General features: G+C 33.1%; 1 protein-coding gene across 3 annotated transcripts in view; it reads right to left on the bottom strand.

Moving 5' to 3' along the window:
* LOC114324206 (ankyrin repeat and SAM domain-containing protein 1A-like) overlaps positions 1–26809 on the bottom strand; it is a 351154-nt gene that overhangs the window by 200236 nt on the left and 124109 nt on the right. For all 3 annotated transcript variants that reach the window (XM_028271967.2, XM_028271968.2, XM_028271969.2), the window contains exon 6: positions 8133–8362. In XM_028271967.2, the coding sequence (XP_028127768.2) occupies positions 8133–8362 (230 nt within the window). The remainder of the gene's footprint in view (positions 1–8132; positions 8363–26809) is intronic.

The following is a 26809-nucleotide window of genomic DNA, read 5'->3' as shown; positions in this document are numbered from 1 at the left end:
AGCTGTTTGTCTCGAGTTGGTCATTCAGAATTATATCTGTATTTTTTAATTTTTATTAATTTCCATAGATTCTAATAAAGATAGCTTAACTACAGTTGAGTCCGCGAATCTTTACCCGTGCGTCATCATTTAAAGCATACGAAGTAAGTCGATGATAAGTCGGAAATTGAAATTTACTAAACGCAACAGGAAGTGACAGTAAGTGACTTGCTGTCAGTGGTGACTGTCCGAAAACTTACATCGGTCAAACTGGCAGAACCTTTGACAAACGGATAGCAGAACACAAAAGGGCTTTCAACAATAGAAAAACAGACACTTCTACATACGCCCTTCACCTTCTAGATCATAATCATTCTTTTAATGAAGAGTTTCAAATTTTGCATATTCAAAATAAAGGCCTTAAGCTATCTTTATTAGAATCTATGGAAATTAATAAATTAAAAAATACAGATATAATTCTGAATGACCAACTCGAGACAAACAGTTCCCCACTCCTCAACCCCTCCGTTAAAGACTTTAAAAAGGCAAACCCATAGTAAACTAAATCACTTGAGAAAGGCACTCTGCCGAAACAGCTGTAGTCACATAGTTATAATAAATTTTGTGGAAGTATAGAAAACAAACGTTGTCAGTGTTTTATTGTTACATATTTTTTAGTTTTTCGATTTGTCATTCATTTCGCGAAATATTCGCTTTTTTCTTGCGAAACTTTGGGACTCACCCATTTCCTTACACTCGGCTCAAATCGTCAGATTTTTGAAAAATACACTCTTTTGCATGTAATTAACTTACCTTATCTTAATCTGACAATTTCGAGTTTTTTTAAGGATAGATTTTTTTTCGGGCCCCCCTTAACGAACTCCCCTTTGTTAAGAGCCAATATATGGTAGAGGTACATCTGCAGGGTACCAGGTTTCTCCCCATATGCTAATCTGACGCGCTCGAGTAACTGCAAAAATCCCCGCTTGGGCTCCCTACCATTAACCATTTACAATAATTAATATGAGGGGGATTTTACAATTATTGTTCAAAATATCTCAATAAATACTGACTTATCGAAAAAGTAGGTCCTAAGAGCTAATAGTCCAAGTAATGAAGCTTAAAATAGGACAAAACCTCGCAATTTTTACAGAATAGATCGATTTGCTTGAAAATTTGAGACTAAGTAGTAGATAGTCCAAGGATCAAAATCTATATCAGGCCGAAAGGCGCTTTTACTATGGGGGTGGTTTCAACCCCATCTCGGGGGTGGAAATTTTTTATTTTATTTTGACCGCAAAAGTTGGTAAAAACATTCATTCTAAGCAAAAAACGTTGTATACATTTTTTTGATAAAATTAATAGTTTTCGATTTATTCGCTATCGAAAGTTGTTAGTTTTATATCGAAAAAATCAATGTTTTTAATCAGTTTTCTGCTAATAACTCAAAAAGTTTTCGTTTTATCAAAACAACTTTGCTTAACAAAAATGTACCTTTTGAAAAAATAAACAAAACAGTTTTTTTTTATTTTCTTTAAGACCAATAGTAATCGAGCTATACTTTATTATATATTAGCTCTTCTTCGTCAAATGCTAAATATTGTAGTTTCAAACTCAAAAGACGGGAAAACTGTGCATTTTTCGAGGATAACTTGTTCAAACTAATTTAAAGTATTTAAAAATATCTATCTACAGAAATAAAAAAGTCTGTAGCTCAAAAATTAAGTGACTTATTATGAAAAGAATGTCAGTCCCTATTTTTTTCAGCGAAAAAGAGATCGGAAACTTCCCCCTACTTACCACCCTAATTAAAATTACTCATTGACCTTATTTGGTCTTCCATATTTATGTAGTATTAATAGGTTCTAGAGGTTTGAGCGGTTTAGAATGATTAGTTTTTAAAAAAATGGATTTAAAAGCGAATAACGAATTCATGTAAATTGGTAAAAAATGCCCTTTTCTTCAGAATAGAAAGATTACCATCAGAGATACGAAAAAATATGTAAATCGAAAATTGTAGCTTATTTAATTCCCAAGAACGGAGTTAGCAAAAATTTTTTCTATGCCAAAAACTGAGTGAGCTATTGACAATTAAAACTTGTAATAACATGCAAAAACCACCTTTACCAACCCTTTACAGTCACCTCTTTTTGCGACTTAGGATTTTAAAAGGATTTAATATTAATAGCCTTATAGATCTTGTAGAGACCTACAAAATTCTTTTTTACCAAACTTTCTAGGATAAAAAATAAAAAAGTTACGGTTAAAAAATCAATATATTTTTTTGAAAAAAAAAAAAGGAGTAATCCAGTTGGAAGCTTAATAATGTAAGTTAGAGGTGTTCTTAGTCATTGGCCTTATTAATACTTCTTTATTTATGTATTAGTAATAGATTTGAGAAGTTTGACTGGCTTAGAATGATGAGTTTAGAAAAAACTGGGGTTAAAAGCGGATAACGAATTTTTGTAGTTTGGTAAAAAATACCATTTTCTTCAGAATAGAAAGATTAGCATCAGAGATACGAAAAAATGTTTAAATATGAAATTGTAGGTTATTTAAATCCCAAAAACTTGGGTTAAAAAAAATTTTTCTACGGCAAAAAATGAGTGAATCGTAAATGAGTATAATATCGAAAAACATTGATTTTTTTTCCACAATTGAATGGTACCACAATAATAATGTAACTTAAACGTACACAAATATTTAGGCCAAGTATCTCAAGTTTTTAAGTGGAGGGTGGGGTTTAAGGGAACAAAACCTACATAAAAATTTTATGGGGTTCACAAATTTCACTTTTATTTTAAGATGTTCCTGCCATAAGAACGCCACTGGTCTCCATTTTCAATAAAAATCTCTAATACTGTTCGATATATTGGAAAAAATCGAATTTCATTTTTTAACTTCAAAGGGCTGTAACTTTTTTTATGCGCACATTTGTACCAAGGTAAGTTATGTTCAATCTAACTATGTTTGGTCCCAGAATATGTGATTTAATTTATGACCTGCCTTTTTGTTACACCTTTGTGAAAAATCCGAAATAAAATGTGCATATTTAAAATAAACCAATTTAAACAATTTTAGTTAAAAATAAGGATACATGATGTCCAATAAATTTGTTTTATCGATTAGATTATGAGATTAAAGTTAAGTGAAACGAAATTGAATTTTTGATATTGGAAAAACAAAACGGAAAGAATTTAATCCCATTAATAAATTTACTCTCCCAATAAAGCTTTATTTATTATTGCTGAATGCCAACTTAATGCTCTAATTCATATTTTATATTAATTGAACAAATGATTGATATAAAGGTTTATGTTATATTTGTTTACATTTCGAACTAGTGACAAACAAGGTCCCTAAGGGAATAAGATGACCATTTCAAGCTAATAAGTACTATCTATCAACAGGTTTAGAATGATTGCACTTATGAAAGGGCTATGTATAAGCATTAACCTCGATATCTAAAACGTTAATCGATAACACAAATATTCTTTTTTCTTTCTTCCCTTCCTTATATCCTTTCAAATGTCGGATTTGGGTTTAGTTATGCAATGTTAAATATTCATTTATCTCTTCCAATATTTTCTGCCATGTGCTATTATTTTCATTTCAAGTGTTTTCTATTTAATCTTTCCCGCATCTACTATGTCCTGTATCCATTTTTTCCTCTATCTGTTTTTTTTCTGGGTTTCATTCTCATCACATGTCCATACAAGTTTAATTGTCTCTTTATTATTTTGTTCATTATTGGTTCATGTTTGGTTGTCCCTCTAATTGTCTCATATCTATTCTAACCCATTTGCTATCCCATCATTTCCATTGCGTTGATCCTACTATTACATTCGCTTTCTCTGCAAAGTCCAATTTTTACTAGTATTGCCCAGTTAGGGATTGCAATCCAGCAGCATTTTCAATTCAGCTGGATTTTTCCAAGATTGACCTAAATCCAGCTGGATCCAGCGCGGATCCAGCAAAATGTGGAATCACAATAAAAACACGATTTTAATGTTTTTTTTGTCTGTATTCTAAGTTTTTTAAATTACTAAATTTTTAAACATAAATTTTTTAGTTTCTTGGAAGTGAGACCTTAAAAAACATAGGCCTAACCTACTTAGCACATAACTGCACATATAGCCGGTTGCGGAGAAAGCCCTTCCGGCCTCTGTGCTGGTCGGTTTTAAGGTCATCAAATAGTCATAGACCATTGACAAATGATCGCCTTCCACTCCTTTGGCCTCATAAACTGCCATTTCCTTTTGCAAAATCTGTTCGTAATCTTTTTGAGAACCAAACTTTTTTTTGGTTATAAAAGTTTTCTTTTTCTCGTTTCAATCCACTCTCAAGTTTTTGTTCCAAAGTAAAATTCACGGACTCCGGATTAGTTGGCCCATCTTCTTTCATTATGTCCTGGTTCCAGAGTTACTTGTTTATTTATACGAATCAACAAATTTTTCGTCTCTTGTCGCATTGCATTATTTTTCGGTATGAGGAAATAACCAGGATTGTTTAGTCCTTCGTCATACTTTTTTGATTTTGTAAGTACACTAATGTACCTGTAATTTCAGAAAGATAGTGTTCGGCGATTATGTTGCGTAGTGCTTCCAATAGATTGGCATTAAGGCTAGAGTCCTGGCTATTTAGTTTGTCTAAGGCAAATGTCATGGTTGTGTCGGCCGTTATCAAAGTGGACTCTCTTCTGCAAAGAGCTTCTACAGCCAGTTTTACCGGTTAGAGAGTGGCCATCAACTCATTGATTATTGACCACAGGCCAGCAGAGAATTTTATCGCAGAATCAATGTCTATCAACGCTTTATCGATGCAAACTTTTAGGCTGTAGAAACTTTCCAGCATACTGAGCTACTCCTAGCACGATAGAATGGCAAGTTGCCGACTCACGGCTTGAATAAAGAGGCTAATAAAGACATTCAGTAACTTATTTCGAATTTGACGAGTTTGCGGATCCGCGCTGCTGGATCCAGCCCGGTTTGCTGGATCCAGCATGTAAAAAAAAGCGCTGGATCCAGCTGGATTGCTGGATGCTGGATCCAGCAATTGCAATCTCTACCGGTATCACAATCGTATTATATATTTTTTCATTTTTGTTTCTTTCAACAACTATTTTTTTCTCAGAACTGGCGCTTTGTTCAATTTTGTTGTTTTGTTTGTTACTTAGAGGTCTATTTTTCCATGATTGTAATTATACTTCCAAGATAATCATATGCGATAACTATTTCCAGTTGAGTATTTTTGCATTTTATATTTATTTCATTTTCTTCCTTTTCGCCGATCACCATTATTTTACTTTTCTCGATGTTAATTTCCATTTTCAGTTTCTCTGTTTCCTATGTCCATATGTTTATAAGTTTTTGCATTTTCGTAATGGTATCTGCTACAAGGACCATGTCATCCGCATGCAATAATCCTTCTATTTTTACTGGCTGTAATCTTTGGTAACCTATTATTGTCTGTATTTGATTGGTTCTTTCTCCAGTGGTACTTATTTCTAATCAATTCGTTCATGAATATTATGAATAGTAGCGAGCCAAGACTTTCTCCTTATTTGATACTTCTTTCCCAATTTAATTTTTCAGATCTTTCTCCTGCTACCCGTACACGTCCTTTTACTCCTCTGTAAATACTTTCAATTATTTTTATCAGTGTAATTCGTACTTTCATTTTCTACAAGCATTGTCATATAACTTTTCTTTCTATGTATATTATATTTTCTTTCAATTATATTTCTAATGATGTAAATGATATAATTTGCCTGTCTTTCTGGTATAAACGCTGCTTGTTTTTATCCCAGTTCTTTTTTTACCTCTTGACGAAGCATCTTCTCTATGTTCGTTTATATTTTAAAACAAACCGATAACAATCCTGTTAATAACATCCTGTTTTGTACATTGGCGGTATAAGGTTGTTTTGCCAGTCTTTTGGGATTTGTTGCTGTTTTCATGCCTCTATATTTTCCGGGTCTAGGACGTTTCATCGCCGCCGTTTCGATGCCGCCAGTTCGATGCCGATGCCGGCCGATTCATCGCCAGTCAATTAATCGTTATCTAATATATTTCCGAATTTTCGACAGTTACAATTATTAGTTATTTTTAGTATTAATTAGGAATTCTAGGAAATGCGAGATATGACGGCGATGAAATGGACTGGCGATGAACCGGCGGCATCGAAACGTCCCATTCCGATATTTTCCATAGCCAGTTTGTCCCTTCTCCCATGTATTTTACTATTTCCGGGTCTATGTCTTCATCTCCTCCAGATTTGCCAGATTTCATTTTTTATATACTTCCTCTATTACTTCTTCTCTACTTAATTGCTCTATTTCTTTCTCGTCATCTTGATATGTTTCATTTCTAACGTCCATTGTTTCATTTCTACATTTATTTTCGTAGTATTCTTTCCATACTTTAGCTATTTATTCAGCAATGGTCTGGATTTGGTTTGTTGTATCCCTTACTGCTGTTATTTCTCTGTTTTTCTTTCGTCGTATGTGTGATTGTTGTCCAAAAGCACTCTTTCCACGTCTTTGCTTTTGATTGTCTTATGATGTTTTTCCCTAATTCTCTCAGCCTTTTATATTCTTTGTTATCTTCTTCCAGCTCGATTTCAATGTATTTTTTACATGCTATTTTCTTCTTCTGCGCTGCTGTCTTAATAACCTGACAGCAACTATTAAAATTGACCAAACAACTATTAAAACGATGCCAAAAAATAATAGAACAAAAGAGAATACCACAACAATGAAGATCTAGCATCCTAATGCCGCTCTTCAAAAAGGCAGAAAAATCGAATTCGGACAATTACAGAGGAATTAACTTATTAAACACAACACTAAAATTAACGACCAAAATGATAACAAATAAAGTGAATAAAATTGTAACATTAGCAGAAGACCAACAAGGTTTTAGGTCGGGAAGATCATGCAACAACGCTAAATTTATGATGGGGCAGGCAGTAACAAACCGGAATACTTATGTTTCGTGGACCTTAAGAAGGCATTTCACAGGGTGAAATTAAAGAACATCCATTTATTGTACGCAATAATTAAAACGATCGAAAATATTCACCAAAATAACACAGTAAAAGTAAAAGTAGATGAAGAACTAAATGGGATAACAGGGAGATTCTCTTAGTCCTTTATTGTTCAACTTGATCCTGGACGAAATAATAAAAAAAGTAAGAACGAAAAAAGGATACCAAACGGGAGAAAAACAACTTAAAATACACAATCTGCTATGCAGACGACGCAATACTAATCTCTCAAAGTGAAGATGATAAAACGTGTGTTGCATCAATTTAATATTTCCGTTAGAAAATTCAACATGTTAATTTCCCCAAAAAAGAACAAATGTATGGTCCTAACAGTAAATCTAATAAGATGTAAATTAGAGCTGAAGGGGAGATAATTGAAAAAGTGATGGTTTAAATATCTAGGCCCTATCCAGCTACGAAAAGCTCGACACACAAGTGGAAGATCAAATGAATAGAGCAAACAGAGCCGCAGGTTGCCTGAACGACAAAATATGGAGAAATAAAAATATCAGAAAAGAAATGAAAAGTAAATATCTAGGCATCTAGGAAATTTAAATATCTAGGCATCACATTATCTAGCTAAAGAAAGCTCGAAACAGAAGTGGAAGATCAAAGTGAACAAAGCAAACAGAGTCGCAGGTGGCCTTAATGAAACAATGTGGAGAAACAAAAATATAGGAAAAGGAGTGAAAGGCAGAATTTACAAAACAGTCATCAGACCAATAATGACATACACGGCAGAAACACGACCTGATACAGAGAGGACAAAGATAATGCTAGAAACAGTAGAGATGAAAACCCTTCGAACAATTGATGGTAAAACACTATGGAACAGGGCTAGAAGTACAGATATACGACGGAGATGCAAGGTGGGCAAAATGAATGACTTGGTAAAAAACAGAAGAGTAGAATGTAACGACCACATAAGCCGAATTACGACAAATAGAGTAGTAAGGACGGCGAGAGACGGTTCCCCAATAAGAAAACGATCAGTGGGAAGATCACGAAAACGATGGAATGGCATCTTCTGAAGGCATATTGAAAATTACACAAAAATAAGAAAAAGAAAAAGAAGAAGAAGAAATACATAATATATGAAAACTTACGTTTTAGGATATGCATGATCTCTTGCGAAGCCTGCGCTGTGTTAAATTGACTTAGAAGATCCATCACGGTGTGGTTATTCGAATCTCTAATGGAGGTATTAACACCGTGTTCCAAAAGAGTCCGAACCACCTCCACTTTCCCGTATAGAGCTGCTTCGTGTAACGCCGTCCCCGCTTTGGTTCGCATGTTGACGCTAAATCCAGCACGAAGAAGTACTTCTACTACGGCCCTGAAACAAAAAAGATAGGTCATTATGATAAAAAGAGAGCGGAATATATGCAAAGTGTATATTCGCTCCGTGCGTTGCCATGGCAGAGTACCGTGGGTACCCTGCCTGTAACAATGCCAGCGTGAGTAGTGGCGAAATATGATATAGTCCGTCCGCTGTGTGTAGTATATAGTATACAGTATACAAAATGTATATGCACATCGACGTTCGTTTCAATTTATGTTTTGACTTAATTTGGAGCTGTCTTTGTAATTGTTTCTATAAAAATTTTTATTAAAAATGGTAAATAAATGTTGCGTATTTAATTGTGCTACTAATAGCCAAAATAGTATACCAAAATTAGAGAACAGATTTAAACTAGGAGGAGTAAACTCAAGATATATTCACACCAACGATTCACACTCAATAATGTCACTATAAAAATCATGATATTCATCTTCTTTTTTGGTTGACCATGTTTGCCTTCGACGGTAATCAAGTAATCAGTATCGAACAACTTATAAGACTACTAACCATAATAAGTCACTAAAAAGTTCTAAAAGCAACAGTTTTTTTATATACATAAATGCAGACTAAAAATCTAAAAATTAAAGGAATAACTCAAAATACACAAAAAATCGCCGATATAACTTACTTAATTTATGAATTTTAAATGTCAATAGTGTCAAAATTTCATAATTTAATGAAGTAAAACTTGCCTGCGGTTGGACCAATTACAAACAAGCATTAGGTACAGCGCGGTAAATTTGAATTACTGCTCCTAGTTTAAAAACTAATTTAAAACGAGGATAAATGTTTTCCTTTCCAAATTTTAGTATGTAGTACTACAAAAAAGGACTGAACTTTTTCGGATTTTTTTGTCGTCGAATTCGTAAAGTGATGCACCCCGGAATATGTTTTTGAATCGCGGAGTAATTTACAAAAGAGAATGAGAACAGCTGTTGACCGTTTCCCACTCCGTTCAAGCTAGTCTAGGCGCCAAATAGAGGTCGCCGTGTCCTTTTCAATTCTGATGGACAAACTCAACGGTTTCTTATGGATTTTTGGCTGCTGATTACGAATTTCGAGGGTGGATTTCGATCCGAATGGTCAAAAAATTGTCATAAACAATTTAATTGTTTATAAGGCTCTGGCTCATAAACTAAAAGAGATTAAAAAAATGTTTTAAATAAAATTTGTTACTTAATAAAAAACGAAGAAGAAAACGTTTACTGCAGTTAAATCCAATAATTAGACCTCAAGATGTAAAATTCAAATAACTCAAGATATTTTGAAGAATTCAAAAGGGACATTTTGAGCACACGAAAATGTTCGTAAGTTTATTTTTGGCCAAGATATCGATATTTTAATAACGCGCTCTGTGGCGCAAGATCGGCTCACTGTGTAAAGGTTCACGCGCTAAATTCTCGATGCAAATTATAATTTCCATGTATATATACGTTATCTTCATTTTTCATTTTTGAAGATCCTAATAAAATTTTATCATATAATTTTTATAATTAAATCATCATACTGTACCTTGTATCACCTTTCATTCTATTTATGTCTTCTATTTTTTGTACTAATGAGAAAAAAACATTAAAAACTAATATTTCAGAAATATAACTAAAAAGTAAGTTGATATTATTTATTAATACTATTTTTACAAACTTTTTGGGGCTTCAGAGTTTCGTTATCTATATATGATATCCATATACAAGTGGATCAAGTTCTTTTGCAGTATCTTCGAGCCACGTTAATTGTGTGTACACCACATAAAATGCTCGTTTTATATGCAATTGGATTGAGTTCAATGTTGGTGGGATATATTCAACAAGAAAAACGCGTCCATTGTCATATAAACAAAAGCGTAATTCATCAAAAGTTTTCATATTTTCTGAGTTATTCAGAGCCTTTACCAAAAATTATTCCGCTAGTTTAAGGTTATTTTGAATAGATAACTCCGAGTATATATTACGATCATTAATTTCGATCGATAAAGCGTTGAAAAATACTTGCTTGACTGTGAGCCGATCTAAAATATCGATATCTTAGACAAAAATAAACTTAAGAACATATTTCATGAGCTCAAATTGTTCCTTCTGAGTTCTTCTATCATTATTGTTAATTAAAGTATAAATGTTTATAGCTCAAATTTGCTGCAAACCCTTTTAACAAAATTAATGTACAACGTTTTTAAGGAAATTATAACTTCAAACGGGTATAACTTTAAAACAAATGAAGATGAAGTAATTTAACAAACTTCGTTTGGAAGCCTATTAATTCAGCTTTAAAATGAGACCTTCTAAGGCTCATTTGCATGCGTAGAAGCCGAGTTATGATCGACAAAGCTTCGAAAAATACTTATTTTGCAATTTGCAATTTGAGTTGTGCACTAATTTTACAATATCTTGAGTTCGAATTGTTGGATTTAAGTTTAGTAAACGTTTTTTTCCTCGTTTTTTATTAAGGTACTAGTACACTTTAGAAGATCAAAAATAAGCATTTTTTCAAGATTTTTTTTCTCAGAACCTTTATCAAAAATGAACATAAAACTTTTTACATATTAATATCTAACTCTTAGACAATACAAAAATATATCTTTTTTCATTTATGCACTTACACTAATATTGTAGGGGGCGCCAAAATCGAGGCTTCGAAAAACAGTAGTTCCGATGGCGGACAGTTAATCTCAGGATTGGGATCTCTGAAACAAAAAAATCGTACGGCATTTGAAAAAGGAAGATTTCTTACGTGACAATTTACCACCGTTAGTGAAAAGTTCCGCAAAAAAAAAGATTTTACGGAAATTTGAAAAAATTTTGTGAAAAAAAAAATCACCAGTTTTTTTTCAGTTTTCCTCGGTTAAAAAATATTTATTTTTTAGTTTTTGGTCAAATTGTGGTAAATTGTCACGTAAGAAACCTTACTTTTTCAAATATTGTACGATTTTTTTGTTTCAGATATCCCAATCCTGAGATTAACTGTCCGCCATCATTTTTCGAGGCCTCGACTTTTGCGCCCTCTACAATATTAGTGTACATGCATAAATGAAAAACGATATATTTTTTGTACTCTCTAAGAGTTAGATATTAACATGTAAAAAGTGTTATGTTTCATTTTTAATAAAGGTTCTGAGAAAAAAATTCTTGAAAAAAATGATTATTTTTGGTCTTCTAAAGTGTACTAGTACCTTAAGGAACAAATTTTATATAAAATATTTTTTTATCTGTTTTAGTTTATGAGCCAGAGCCTTAATAACAATTCAATTGTTTATAACAATTTTTTGACCACTCGACCCTCGAAATTCGTAATCAGCAGCCAAAAATCCACAAGAAACCGTTGAGTTTGTCGATCAGAATTGAAAAGGACACGGTGACCCTTCTGGTACGAACCTGCTGCATAGCGAGTCGAAGATAGGGATATTCAACACTATCTCCCTAAGTCCGCGTTTGAGCGTAGTGAGAAACGGTCAACAGCTGTTCTTTTCTCTTTTGTAAATTACTCCGCGATTCAAAAACATATTCCGGTGTGCATCACTTTACGACTTCGACGACAAAAAAATCCGAAAATAATTCAGTCCTTTTTTTTGTAGTACTACATACTAAAATTTGGGGAAATCGGTAGACTCCCCCCCTCCCCACAAAAGTAAATAAAAAGTAAAACTATTGCTAATTTTTTGTTTAAATCTCGTACTATCGGGTAGATCATCATATCGTAAAATGTATTATTTTGATCTTCACAATTATGTTCTCGATATTATTTGAAAACAAACAAGGATTTCCGTTGAAGCAGATTGTTTACCGGTACAGCGAGATGCACACACGATCACTTCAATGCCGTAATAATTTTGGATCATCTTCGGTAGAATGGCTTCCTTCCGCATCAGCTGTAATCGTAACTAGTCGTATTCGACAATCCATAACACACCACTGACATCTATAATTGCTTATTAGTTGCGGACGTATGTGTGTGCGTTCTGTGCCGCTGTATATTTGTTGTTTAAATCGCGCCACTACACTGGTGAATTTCACCTTCTGCCACTGCATCAGAAATAACATTTTTATAGGTTTCGGAATCGGAGAGGACTGACACAAGTAATTAAAATGGCGAGATAGGAATGAGATATTTTCAACGATGGTGGAAACGTTAAGTGTACAGTGTGTCCCAAATTGGTATGTTTTGCAGTGTATAGGTACCGAAAACTAGAGGAGATAGAAAAAAAAGTAGTTAAGATGTCATGACTTCTTTTTTCGTTAAAGTAACGATTGCCCAATCAAATCATCAATAGCTCCTCACATTATCGAGATACTGGGCGATTATTGAAAAATGTCGAAAACGACGGGGTTACAGATCTTCTTTATTAAGAAAAATTTTAAAAAACTTTATAGGAACTTTTGATAGATATATTATGGACGGATTCCGTGGCGTACAAAAAACTTTTTTGTGGGTTTCGCTAAGGAAATATAAACCATACTTATGTTTTTTTAAATGGAACACCCGTATACAGTGCCGCGCCAGCACGTGGTAGCGCCTGTGTGCAAAACATTTAATGGCGCCTAAAAAGAACTATTATTTATTGTAACTAAAAAAAATTAACTAAGAATTCTTACACATCCAACAGAAAAATAAAGTAAGTTAAAATAACTAAATAAAAATAAATATTTGGCGTAACAGCATAAAAAACTAAATATTATAGGTATAGTAGGTAAACATGAAATACTTTATAAAAAATATATGTAAAAATATAGCTATTTTATAAAAAATTATGTTTCGCGTCTTTCGCGTCTTCAGTTCGAAAAATCTTTTTGTAATATGATGAATATCAATTTGATTTAATACTGACTTGATAACGAAGCGATAACGCAGCGTAAGCATATGATAACGAAGCGAAGTAATTTTTCAGAAAGGTATTAAAACTCCTAAAAAAACATTCAAAGTTAACCCTTTGCCTGCGTTGTTTCTCGGTGTGTTGCCTGTTTTAAGATGTTAAAAAAATTCTTAAACGCATGAAAATCGTCAAGATGTATCAACATAACAGACTAACTACTTTAGAGTCTAGAATTCCAGTCATGACATTTCGGGGTTATGGCACTAACGAAGTCGGGGAGCGTTATATAGGATGCTTTAACTCAGGGGTTCCCAACCAATGGTACGCGTACCACTGGTGGTACGCGGGAAGATTTCAGGTGGTACGCGTCACGTGGGTGAAACAAGCGATTACGCTGGGCCTCTGTCTGCGAAAGTGCCAGTGCAGTTGTTGTGCTTCCATATTAAGCTATAAAGCAGTTTTTGGTCAACTCTGGGACTTTAAAGGATAGTGTTAAAAAATCTAAACCGTAGGCCAATCGGAAATACCACGAAAGCTACTTACAGTGTGGTTTTATAGTAAAGTCTGGCACAGAAAATAGTGACAATCCTATTCCTCAATGTGTTGATGAAAGCAAATCTTAATTGAATCTACAGTGAAACTACACTGAATCTACAGTCTGGTGTTATAGTGAAGTCTGGCATAGAAAATAGTGACAATCCTATTCCTCAATGTGTTGATGAAAGCAAAATGAAAGCATCCTCAAAGCATGAAGCCTTCTATGTTGATACGTTATTAACACCAAAGCACTCTGATGTGGTTGGTAAGTCGATCAAATTTTTTAAAAGAGAATCTACTTTTTTGAGAAAGAAAATAAATTCATGACTAGTTTTGTAAATATGATACTACTAGTAACTTAATAAAGGCATCCTACCTTGCTAGATGCAGAATTGCAAATGATGGAATATAGACCACAATAAGTGAGACCCTTTTACAACCGGCCGATGTGGAAATGGCCCAAACCGTGTTAGGAGAAACGTTAGCCAAAGAAATTTAAAAAATACCATTGTCAAACAACACACTGAAAGGGCGAATTACTAATATGTCTTCCAATATTAAAGTACAACTTTGTTTAAACTTAAAACTTTTCGTATTTGTACGATTTGATTTTTATGAAGAAGTTGTAGAAGAGTTTTTGTTCTGCAAACCACTTGAATCGAACACTACAGAGGAACTCATATGTCAGGTAAATTGACAGCAAAAATAAAGAAAATTGCTCCTGAATGCCGAAGTACACATTGTGTCATACACCGACAAGAATTGGAATTAGAAATAATTAGTAGATATATTTCTAAAAAATTAGGATGGGGGGGAGGGGGTCATCCTTCCATTTCATGGTTGGGTGATACGCCAAAATTTTCAAAATATTTCAGGTGGTACGCAGTTGCTAGATGGTTGAGAACCCCTGCTTTAACTGATGCCATATCTGTAAGCTTAGCCGGTCCCAACTATATTTTAACAAGATACAACAAGCTATAGTAAACTATCTTAAACAAACTTTTATTACATGACAAAAAAGAAGAAGAAAACTTTCTTACATATAGATCTCTTGTTTACTTAGTAACCAGCAAAAAAGTCAAAATTTTAGTTATGAAAACATCCAAATGAATGTCAAAATTACCTTTTTTTATAATTTGGTTTATTTTCGTCACCCTCGTTTCATCTCAACGAGTTAAGAGTCCCGGAGAAGTACTGGAATTAAAAACAGATAGTTTCAGAAAAGCGGTGAAAGCAAACAATTACCTTCTGGTGGATTTCTACAAAACATATTGTCATCACTGTCAAAGATTGGTTCATAAGTACGAAGAAGTGGCGATTCAGCTGAACAAGCTTGGATCGAACATACAACTTGGTAAGTTAAATGCTTACAAGCATCCTACGATAGCCAGAGAAGAGGGTGTAGTCAAGTTTCCGTCATTGAGAATGTACAAGTATGGAACTCCTTTAAAATATTATGGGGAGAAGAAGGTGCAGGACATTATAGATTGGGCTTTAAAAAATGTAGAGAGAATATAATTGTTTTTAGTGAATCAATATAAAATTAAGTTACAAGATGTCCATTTTACTATTCAATACGTTTGTTCAATGGCAAAACCTTTGATCAGAGTACACTCCCCACTGCGGTGGCATGTACTTTAGTTTTTTATTTGTATAAATACTACTGACATATAGATAACTTCACTTTGCATCTCCGTCGTATATCTGTACTTCTAGCTCTGTCCCATAGTGTATTACCATCGATTTTTCGAAGGGTTTTCATCTCTGCTGTTTCTAGCATTCACTTTGTCCTCTCTGTCATGTCGTATTTCTGCCGGTATGTCATTATTAGGCCCGGTACTTTATGTCTCGGTTAACAGCCGGTTAGTTAACCGAGGTTTAATCGGGACCCCTTTAGGGTCTCTTGCGTTGTAATAAATGCAATTACAAGAATTAATACAACGCAAGAGACCCTAAAGAGATCTCGATTAAACCCCGGTTAACTAACCGGCTGTTAGTCGAGACATAAAGTACCGGGCCTTAGTCTGATAGTCTAAGATCCGAATAGGAGGTCAAAATGTACCGTCTGCTTGCCGGATGAAACATTTTTTTATTAAATTTCATACATAGACAAATATTTCTAGCATGGGTTGCCTATCAAAATCGAGTCATAGCTATCCTTAAAGGGGGGCCGAATGGGTTGAAATCAATATTCTAAACACATTTTTTTTAAAGTATGATAGAATTATTTTATTTTTAAATTAAATAGGCATATTCAGTACAATTCGTAGATTACTCAAGGAAACATACTAAAAAATAAGCCAACGGTGGCAAATTTTTAAAAGACACCTCAAAATATAATGAATTTTGCGGTGGACATCAGAACTTATCAATTGAATCGTGGTAAACAAAAAATTCAAAAAGATTTTATTAGCTTATGAGTTTCTCGAGGTACCTCTGTCAAGTTTTTTTAGTTTTATCTAATTTTGACTTTTTGATACCACTCAGAAGTCAAAACAACGAATTTTTTTGGTAAAAAAAGGGAGAAAATTGACATATTTATTATTGTTAAACAAAAAATAAGCATACCTCAAAAATTTACCTCAAGGAATGTCTAAAGAAAATATATAGAAAATTCCAGGTGGGTATTTTTTCATAGCAACGAAGGGCATCTGACGTAATATACTTGACGACGGGAAATTATCAAAAATTATCGATTTAATTTAGATTTCTGTAGCTTTCTATTGGTCAGAATCTCCTATGAATGAAATAATCTTAAAAATTACCGTTTTCCTGCATTTTTATCCGTGTCACAATTACCAGTCAACCAACTATCGGTAACTCTGTACAAATACTCGCATTTACGACGCTATTAAATACGTGATTATTTATTTTTCGCTCCGCATGCCAAACAAACATGCATTTCTCGCATGATCAGGTAAACGGCTTGTTTAAAGAATTAGAGGCGATCGAGCGAATTCTGTCGGCAAACTCGACTTACAGATAGACGCAGACGTTTGAAATTACACGATGTTGAGGTAGGTGTACATTTACAAAGATCTAAAAAAACAGGCGAGGTTTTTATACAACGATCCAATACTTTGATCAGAATAAAATTAATCGTATCCATTTTAGGATAACATATGTGTCATTTATTAGGTAATTATGTAAAGGTTGATTCTGCAAAATTTCTTGGTATTTTTTTAGAGAGCAACCTCAAATGGTCCCTTCATATCGATTCGTTAAGTAAGAAACTTGCCTCAGCTTGATAAGATCTGTCTCAAGGGAACTCAATTTAGCATCTTCTAAAGTAACATATTTTTAAATGTAGTAATGAAACACAGACTTACTCACAATCATTTAATTATACTTTGACGACCGGTTTCGATCTCTACATTATGTTTAATATCTACATTATATTTAAATCTCTACATAGTTTACAGATTGGTTGTAAATGCCAGGTATACTTTTGTTGATCACGGTGAGCTTAAAACACGTTATTATCTAATTTAATATAGCTTCAACTTTTTTTGTTGGAATATCTTCTACAACTCAAAAATAGACAATACAAGACAAAATTTAAATCCGCTAGCGTCCCTTTTTGAAAAAATCGATTGTAAAAATATATAAATTTCTGAAAAGTAACATTTTACATAAATATTTTGCAATAACTATCGTAATCGTTTGAAAAATTAAAGAAACGTTTATTCAAACTTCTATATTAATAGTACATGAACACAGCAATATATAAATACAGGGTGGGCCAAAGAAAAGAGTCCACCTCGATATTTGGCAATAGTTATTCGATTTTAAAAAATAGACAAAACAGGTCGACTTTTATTTTTATATTGCAATTTTTTCGCATATATTTCATACTGGTGACGTCATCCACCAGAGCGTAATGACGTAATCGATGATTTTTTTTAAATGGAAATAGGGGTCGTGTGGCAGCTCATTTGAAAGGGTGTTCAATTCTCTATTCAGTAATATAAACATTGATATCATTATTTATACAGGGTGACCAAAAAAATATTGTTTGAATTAATTAATTGACGCAAAAAGAAGAATGTACTTTTAATTTATTTAACTCGAGATACACTATACTGCCGTCAGAAAATAGAAAAAAAATGTTTATTTCACAAATAAACATTTTTTTCGCTTAAATTAAATCACAAACAGCCTCCCACCTAGCTCTGTTGACAGTTGTAACATTTAATTTAAGCGAACAGAAATGTTTATTTGCCCAATAAACATCTTTTTTTTATTTTCCGACAGCAATAAAATGTATTTTGAGTTAAATAAATTACATAGATTCTTCTTTTTGCGTTAATTAATTTAATTCAAAAAAAAAAAAAAATTTGGCCACCATGGCCACCATTGAAACGTCAAAACCAAAATAGATGTTGAATGATGACAAATGATATTGAAGTTGAATCACAGTTGCGGTGGTTCATTCCCAAAAAATATAAAAATATTCATTCTTGACAAATTGGTATTAAACCGACTAAGAACACTGGTATGCGCAACATTCCAGATGTTTCATTCCATAGTTTCAATGAAAAAAAAAACTAACTAATTACGCACTAATACTTTTCGTAAGTAAATGCGGTGATTGGAGAATTCAGTCATTTTTTACAACCTGTGTATGGAAGTAATTAGTTGATACTAATTGGCTTGAAAATCTAATCGGACACCATTTTTTTATAGTTACTTTATCGTTTAAGATAAATCGAACACCATTTCTATGATCTGCAGAACTGTTGACTGAGTATTATTGTTAGTCCATTGAAATGTTACATTTAGTGTGCATTTCTTAGACGAGTCAATTTTATTTTTTTAATGTGTTGGGGGGTTCAGTAGAAGCTTAAGTTCAAGTTTTTGGGGTTGAGGCCCTTGTCCCCCGGCCGCCATCTTGGAAAAACAGGTGCAAAGGGCTTTCGCGCTGTATCTCGTAAACTAGCTACCCTACAGAAAATTTAATTTCACATAAAATAAAGCAAATTAAATTTTCTACAATTTTATATCTATTACTTTTTATCGTAAAGTGACCAATAAAAAAGTTATAAACAAAAATAAGAGAAAATTTTGTAAGAAATTTCTTTTTGGAGGTTATAACTTTTTTTACGTTCATTTCACAATAAAATAACATCATAGCGATTTTGTAGAGGATTTTTCAGTAAACAATTTTCACCATAAAGTTGTTTAATTTTATTTATTATCTAGGTTTTACAACGCACAAAACTTGACCAAATTCTCGAATTCTCGTAGAAAAATAATGCTTTTCTATCTATATATTAGACGAGCGGCATTAACCGTTATGCCAACCACGAAAATCACATTTAAGGTGAATGATCAATTTTGGTCTATTTTTATGTTTTCGAGGTCGCTGAATCCGAATATGAAGTTTATTTTTATCTAGAGTTGGTGGAACATGTTAAAAAAATAAATTTTATACAAAAATGCCAAAAATCAATTTTGATGATTTTTCAAATTTACCTCGCTGTATCTTTGGTCGCTGTAAATATTTCCTATTAAAAATTTTACTGTGTCATCTTTGAAGTATGTAGATAACAATGAAATGTATCCAAAATGTTTAAACACATTAAAAAGGGAGTTGTTAATTTATTAACATTTTGTCATCATATTTCGTTAGTTTCATGTTTACTTAAAAAAGTTGAGTGACAAACTTTTTAGTTTATAATTTTATCCAACACAACAATAAAATATAGTTCATGAAGAAGTTTTTTGGAAAATTTTAAGTCAAAAGATATAATAGGAAAAAAGTTATGTTACTTCATATACAAGCGGCACACCCCAAAAAACGCTTATATCTCGAGATCCTGACCACGGTGTGGTGAATTGCTAATTTTTATCATACTTTATGATTTTGATATCAAAAATCGTTTTTTTGCTCTGCTTAAGAATTTTGCATCTTGCGGTTGCGTCATTCTTCTTCTGAAGCGGCGAATTTGTCCTCAAACAACTTCTTGGGCCTTTTCTATATATGCTTAGAGTTATAAGTTTTATAGTGGGAAGAAAGGTCAAAAACAGATTAATAATAGCATAGGAATGTTAAAATCATAATAAATTGTATGAATAAATAGTATATTATTCAACGAGCATGTAATGATGGCTATTACTCACGATGATGAATTACGACCATTACATGCGAGTAGAATACTATACTTTTTCTACGACTTTTTTTATTTTAATTAGTAAAAAATATAATCGTCAACTTCTCGAGATTTAAATTATAATAATTTACAAAAATACCTACCTAAATGCTATTTACCCCTAGTACGTGGCTGAATAATTGGTTGCCTACTATTACCAAATTCTTATTTATTGTAAAAATACAACAAGAAATAGTCAATCCAAGTTCTATTCGTTTCCGAAAAATTATAAGCATAAATTTGTACCTACTGTCAGTGAATCTAATAAATAGGAAATGGCTATTGTCGGTGGACGTATTACGTATTTCATATGGTTATAATGTTTATTTACATTTAACTATATATACGTAATATAATAATATAACAAATATTATGTTATAACATATTTAACACAATATAACTTGAAAAGTAAACACAATATTATCTTCTTCTTCAAGTGCCGTCTCCTAATCGGAGGTTGGATATCATCATCACTATCTTTACTCTATCCACCGCTGCTCTAAAGAGTTCTATAGAACTGCATCTAAACCAGTCCCTTAAATTCTTTAACCATGACACTCTCCTTCTTCCTATACTCCTTCCGCCTCTTATCTTTCCCTGTATTATCAGTCTTAGCATTTCATATCGCGGTCCCCTCATTACTTGTCCCAGATATTGTAACTTTCTTATTTTTATTGTGTTTATTATTTCGCATTCTTTATCCATTTCTCGCAGTACTTCCGTGTTCGTTTTCCTCTGTGTCCATGCTATTCTAAGCATTCTTCTGTAACACCACATTTCAAATGACTGTAGCTTATTTATGTGTTCTTGCTTTAATGTCCAGCTTTCAAGTCCACATTGTAGTATCGAGAACACGTAGCATCTCAAAGCTCTTGCTCTCAGTTCTAAGCTAAGGTCTTTGTTGCAGAGAACTGTTTTCATTTTTACAAACGCATTTCTTGCTATTTCTATCCTGGTTCTTATTTCTGTTGTTTGATCATTTTTCTCTGAAATCCAGGTTCCTAGGTATTTGTATTTATCAACCCTTTCTATCGGTACATTTCCCAAATATATGTTTGTTTGTATGTTTGTTTTCTTAGTTATTATCATGTATTTGGTCTTTTTTATATTCATTTTTAGTCCATATTCTTTACAGAAATTGTTTGTTTTGTTCAGTAGTAGTTGGAGTTGTTCAGCAGAGCTTGCTATAATCACGGTGTCATCGGCATATCTTATGTTGTTAATAGATCTTCCGTTAATTATTATTCCTTCACTTTGAGATAGCAATGCTTCTTCAAAAATGGCTTCACTATATGCATTAAAGAGTAATGGAGACATAATACATCCCTGCCGAACTCCTCTCCTGATTTCAATTTCTGGACTGGGTTCGTTATCTATTACAATTTGTGCTCTTTGATTCCAGTAAAGGTTTGTTATTATTCGTAAGTCCCTTTTGTCTATGTTTTTTGTCTTTAGAATTTGGACTAATTTTTCATGTCTTACTTTCTCAAAAGCCTTCTCAAAATCAACGTAACAAACATGCACATCCACATTCATGTCCATGCATCTTTGAGCTAACACATTAAAAGCAAATAACGCCTCTCTGGTTCCTAGTCCGTTTCTGAACCCAAATTGACTATCATCTATTCCTTCTTCTAGTTTTTTGTTTATACGACCACGTATTATTTTCAAGAATAATTTGAGAATGTGACTTATTAATGATATTGTTCTGTATTCACTGCAATCTTTAGCGTTTGTATTTTTAGGGATAGCACAAAAGGTTGAGAGTAACCATTGTTTTGGTATGTTTCCTGTTTTGTACACTGTATTAAACAATATTATATTAGTTATAAATTCCAATTAACACAAACAAATTGCGCTAATGTCACTGTCACTAAAATAAATGATAAACGTCAAAAAATTTAGTAAACAATATATAAACGTCAAAAATATACTAACATTGTTACAGTTAACATTCCTTTAAAAATGTATCGAAGTTAATTATTGATATAAATTACAATAATTATTGTATTAAATAAACAAGTCTAAGTAATTTTATTTACAGTTTATATACGATTAATGTTGTTCTGAAGCTATTTTCTTGTGGCATTTTTACAATTTTAACTATTTAGAATGGGAAATAAGCCACAATATTATTAAAAAATGATTTTTATTAACGTTTCGACGCCCAAATCGGGTGCCGTTGTCAAAATACAAAATACTATTAATATAAACAAAAATGTTGTTGCTTAGTAAAAAAATTCTTCTAATAATTTATTTAATTTGACTCATTTATATCGGCAATTCAGATACATATGATACATTTTAAAGTAGAAGACTTTAAAATGATATTGCCAATATTTATGAGTTGCGTTCCTGGGACGACTTTACTGAAAGATAGTTCATTCGATTTCATGTAATCGAATGGACTATCTTTCAGTAAAGTCGTCCCAGGAACGCAACTCATAAATATTGGCAATATCATTTTAAAGTCTTCTACTTTAAAATGTATCATATGTATCTGAATTGCCGATGAGTCAAATTAAATAAATTATTAGAAGAATTTTTTTACTAAGCAACAACATTTTTGTTTATATTAATAGTATTTTGTATTTTGACAACGGCACCCGATTTGGGCGTCGAAACGTTAATAAAAATCATTTTTTAATAATATTGTGGCTTATTTCCCATTCTAAATAGTTAAAATATACGATTAATATTAAAAATGGCATGCGCCACTTGAATCTAACTTCAGCCCGTGAGTAATGACCTGTGAGTAACTTCTGCCCGTGAGTAATGAAGTATTACTCACGGGTACAGTAATGGGTGCTATTATCTATGAACAATAGCGAATAATGAGCATGTTATTAAACGGTCGTAGAAAAAAATATATATATAGATAGAAAAGTAAGCCTTACTTTTGTTTTTATTGTATCCCTATGACCATTCGAGAATCTGGTCAAATCTGGAGCGCTGTAAAACCTATATAAATAAATAGAATTAAACAACTTTATACTGGAAATTGTTCGTTGAAAAACCCTCTACAAAATTGCTATAAGGTTATTTTATTTTAAAATGAACTGAAAAAAAGTTAACACATCCAAAAGGAAAGGAAAATTTACATATTTTTGGTTATATCTTTTTTGTTGGTCACTTGACGATAAAAAGTAATAGAAACAAAATTGTGGAAAATTTAATTTGCTACATTTTATGTTTAATTAAATTTTCCGTAGGGTTGGTAGTTTACGAGATATAGCGCGAAACCCCTTTGCACCCCATTTCCAAGATGGCGACCGGGGGACAAGGATGGCGACCCCAAAAACTTGAACTTAAGTTTCTACTGATCCCCCCTACGCATTAAAGAAATAAAATTGACTCCTCTAAGAAATGCAAGGTACGGCCTAAAAAATGTAACATTTTAATGGACTATGTAGAATATATGTTTTTATTTTTTTTTGAGAAATGTCATTATGCATCTAGTCTCAGTACTAGGTACTGACTGTCTCCCAACGCTGACAAAATATTTAGGCAGGTAGCTAATAACACCTTTATATTGTTAATTCAACAATAAAGTACATGAACGGTCTCTCTTGTCGTTTCCCATTACTGAGGATCGTGATTTCTTCCAATATTCCTAATATTTTTTTCCATTGATCTCTATCTGCAGCTGCTCTAAGAGCTTCACAGAATAAGTTTCCAGCTGAATTCTTAATTTGGTCGAACCATCTAGTTGGTGATCGTTCTCTTGATCTTCTCCCCGGAACGTTTCCAAAAACAATAATTAATCTCTCCAAACTATCGTCACCTACTTGAACCACGTGGCCGAAGAACTGCAGAGTTCGTTGCAGACATATTGTGGACAGCCTTTTTTAATCTCGAGTTGGTTTAGAACGGAAGCGTTTGTCCTATGAGCTGTCCAAGGTATGCGCAGCATTCTTCTCCAGCACCACATCTCAAAGGCATCAATTTTTGTGGCGCTCGCATGCGCGAAGAATCCAAGTCTCTGCTCCGTATAGAAATATTGAGAATACAAGGGCATTCACCAGTCTCATCTTGATATTTTGAGAGATAGATCTGTCTTTCCAAACTTTAGTTAGGCGATGAGTCGCATTTTTTGCCATACCAATACGTCTCCGAACTTCTGCTTCACAGTTGCCATCGTTAATTATACTAGACCCGAGATAGACAGAGCTGTTTACTATCTGGTATTCCTGTAATATGTTAGTCAGTTTAATAGTGTGGAATCTGTCGACCACCATAATTTTTATCTTAGCTTTATTGATTTTTAGAACAACTTTATTGCTTTCATACTCAACTCTTCACAGGAGATCAAACATTTCTTGCTCATTTGCTGCTATAAGTGTAGTGTCATCAGCAAATCTTAAATTTGAGATTTTCCTACCAGCTACTGTTACTCCACCGGTCTATCCTTCTAAAGCCATCCTCATGACATGAACAGTTGATTCCAATGAAATGAAAATGCTCGGAACTAAAAGACACTTGTTCGCTTCCTACACTTCTACGGTCCTCTATTTTGCCTTTAAGGACCAGTTGCAGTATTCTGTATCAATTTCTCCTCACTATATTATGTCCCAGATAAGACATTTTCCGGTGTTTAACACAGTGGCGGCTCGCGTCTTTAGGGGCAGGATCAGCAAGGTTTTGTCTTCCCAGATAGGTATGCCATCTAATTGAAAGGCTTCAATTTCATAGGAGATTTTTGATTTTTGTTTTTTTTTTATTTTTTTTGTTTTTATTTTTGTTTTTATTTTTGTTTTTTTTTTGTTTTTTCCTATAAATTTAGAACCTTAACCTGTTTATAAATTAACTCTAGTCTATGTTGTTTCGAAGTAGCAAAATGGGTTATAATGTCATTGTAAAATTTATTATTGCTTTGGGCAGATTTTAAAAGTTTTTTTCTATTGACATTTAAGACAAGCTTGACATTCTCTCTTGTTTCATGGTGTTTCGACAATACGTTTTGACTCTTTTGAGACAAGAGAAATCCCGTTTATTTGAGGCAGAATTTGCCCACATTTGAGGACAATAATTATTTATTAATTTCGGGAACAGTTTGTTGTACCTAATGAATTGCAGTATATAAAATTATACATATTTTGTAACTTATCCCACCTTCCGAAAATATTTGGATCAGCATATAAAACTGTTAATTCATTTTCTTATTTTATTTGATTAAAGAATGATGGATAATTTTTAATGAACTTGTCTAATAGATATTTTGAAAATTCTTTGGCGTAACTTTTAAATCTTGAATCGTCAAAGAGGTCATTGACTTATTGACAGTGAGTAAATAAATCGGGGGTGCAATAGTTCTAACTTTTGCCTGGAAACCATACAGCAGCGCCGTCATAAGTTAGCCTTACCAATTTATTTTTGATATCAAAAAATTTTAATCTGCCCTTTAACCCGCCGTTACACGCGTCTTCTATTGTGATGTGGTTGCACGCGTATGAGCGTCGCCCTCACCTACATAAATTCGACTTATTTCGAGGAAGAATGAATGTCAACATGTATAAATATAAAATGGGTTGTACTCACATATTATAGAAAGTCTCGTAAACCAATTTGTTTTATTAATTTAACAAAACAAAAGTAAAAATAATATACATAGATCAAAAGCAAGTTTTCTTAATTTTCAATTCCAGCAAGCCTCTGAAGAAATTAACGTTCTTTACGCGAATTCATTTGACTAAAAATACAAATTAAAATTAACAACTGTTCTGAAGCTATTTCTTTGTGGCATTTATGTAATTAACTATTAATATTTTGTATTTTGATAACGACGTCCGAGGTGGAATTCGAAACGTCAATAAAATCAATTTTTCAAGTTAAATTGTGGCTTATTTCCCAATTATAATAGGTAAATATAAAAATGGGTTCTTAACCAGTGGCGCACCTAGAATTTTCCTCTGGGGAGGGGAAGGGGGGTTTGCTTGGGCACCGAAAGATTTTTGTATTATTTGTGAAAGACAAGTGACATTTTCCTACTTTCTTTTATATATATTTCTATATGCTCTGGGTGGGATTTTAACCCCCAAACCCCCCGCTCGGTGTGCCACTGTTCCTAACCTAATCCAAACAATAATATTTTAATTAAACCTACCTAAATATTAAATAAAAACCTAAAAGTTTCTTTGAGATAACAGAAACGTGATTTCACCGTGATTGCACGCGCAGTGAGGAATTCCCTCACTTGAAGAGGGATGTCTCTTCTTTCAACTATCACACAGCATATTGACCGCCTGAAATCTAAACTTTTTCATACCCTCTCATGAACCATGCTAAAGGCATTCCTGGGTGCTTAAGGTTATCGTATTAGTTTACACAATTTCATTGGTTATAAACAAATATGGTGAGGGATTCCCTCATAGCGCGTGTAATGGCGGGTTAAAACACCAAAAATATATTCTGTCTTATGGCTTCTACACACGTCTGAAAACCTAAAAACCTCTCATAAATATTAGAAGTAACGCGTATCGAAGAACAATTGACAATTGTGAATGACATGTTACCTCTATCAGTAGATTCGTCTACTTCTACCGAAAAGGGTCAAAATGTAACTACTAATTGATTCTTTCATTCTGTGCTGTTTTAGGTACGCCGTTAAATGTCTTCGAGTCAAAAAGTAAATTAGAAAATTCCAGATCGTATTTGTTAAACAATTTTATTTGTTCTCTATAATTAACTTGATTTAACGAATGCTCCGATTCATCCTGTCTCCTAAATGTTAATTCCTGACAACTTAAAAAAATTACAATATCAATAATTAAACGACGTAAAACTACTTATTTCGTAATTTCATCACGGGCGCGCTAGCAAGGTACGTGGCTAGGTACGTGCCTTGCTGCCGTTTGCAGATCACCTATCGGCAGATTGGTATCTGCCGGACTTGCCATTCAAATGAATACGGGGAATGTATAATTGGTTGCCTAACGGCTAATATTCTAT

Source organism: Diabrotica virgifera, chromosome 5, assembly GCF_917563875.1.
Source record: "Diabrotica virgifera virgifera chromosome 5, PGI_DIABVI_V3a".
In the NCBI taxonomy this organism is placed as follows: Eukaryota; Metazoa; Arthropoda; class Insecta; order Coleoptera; family Chrysomelidae; genus Diabrotica; species Diabrotica virgifera.
This window is presented reverse-complemented; position numbering and strand designations above follow the sequence as displayed.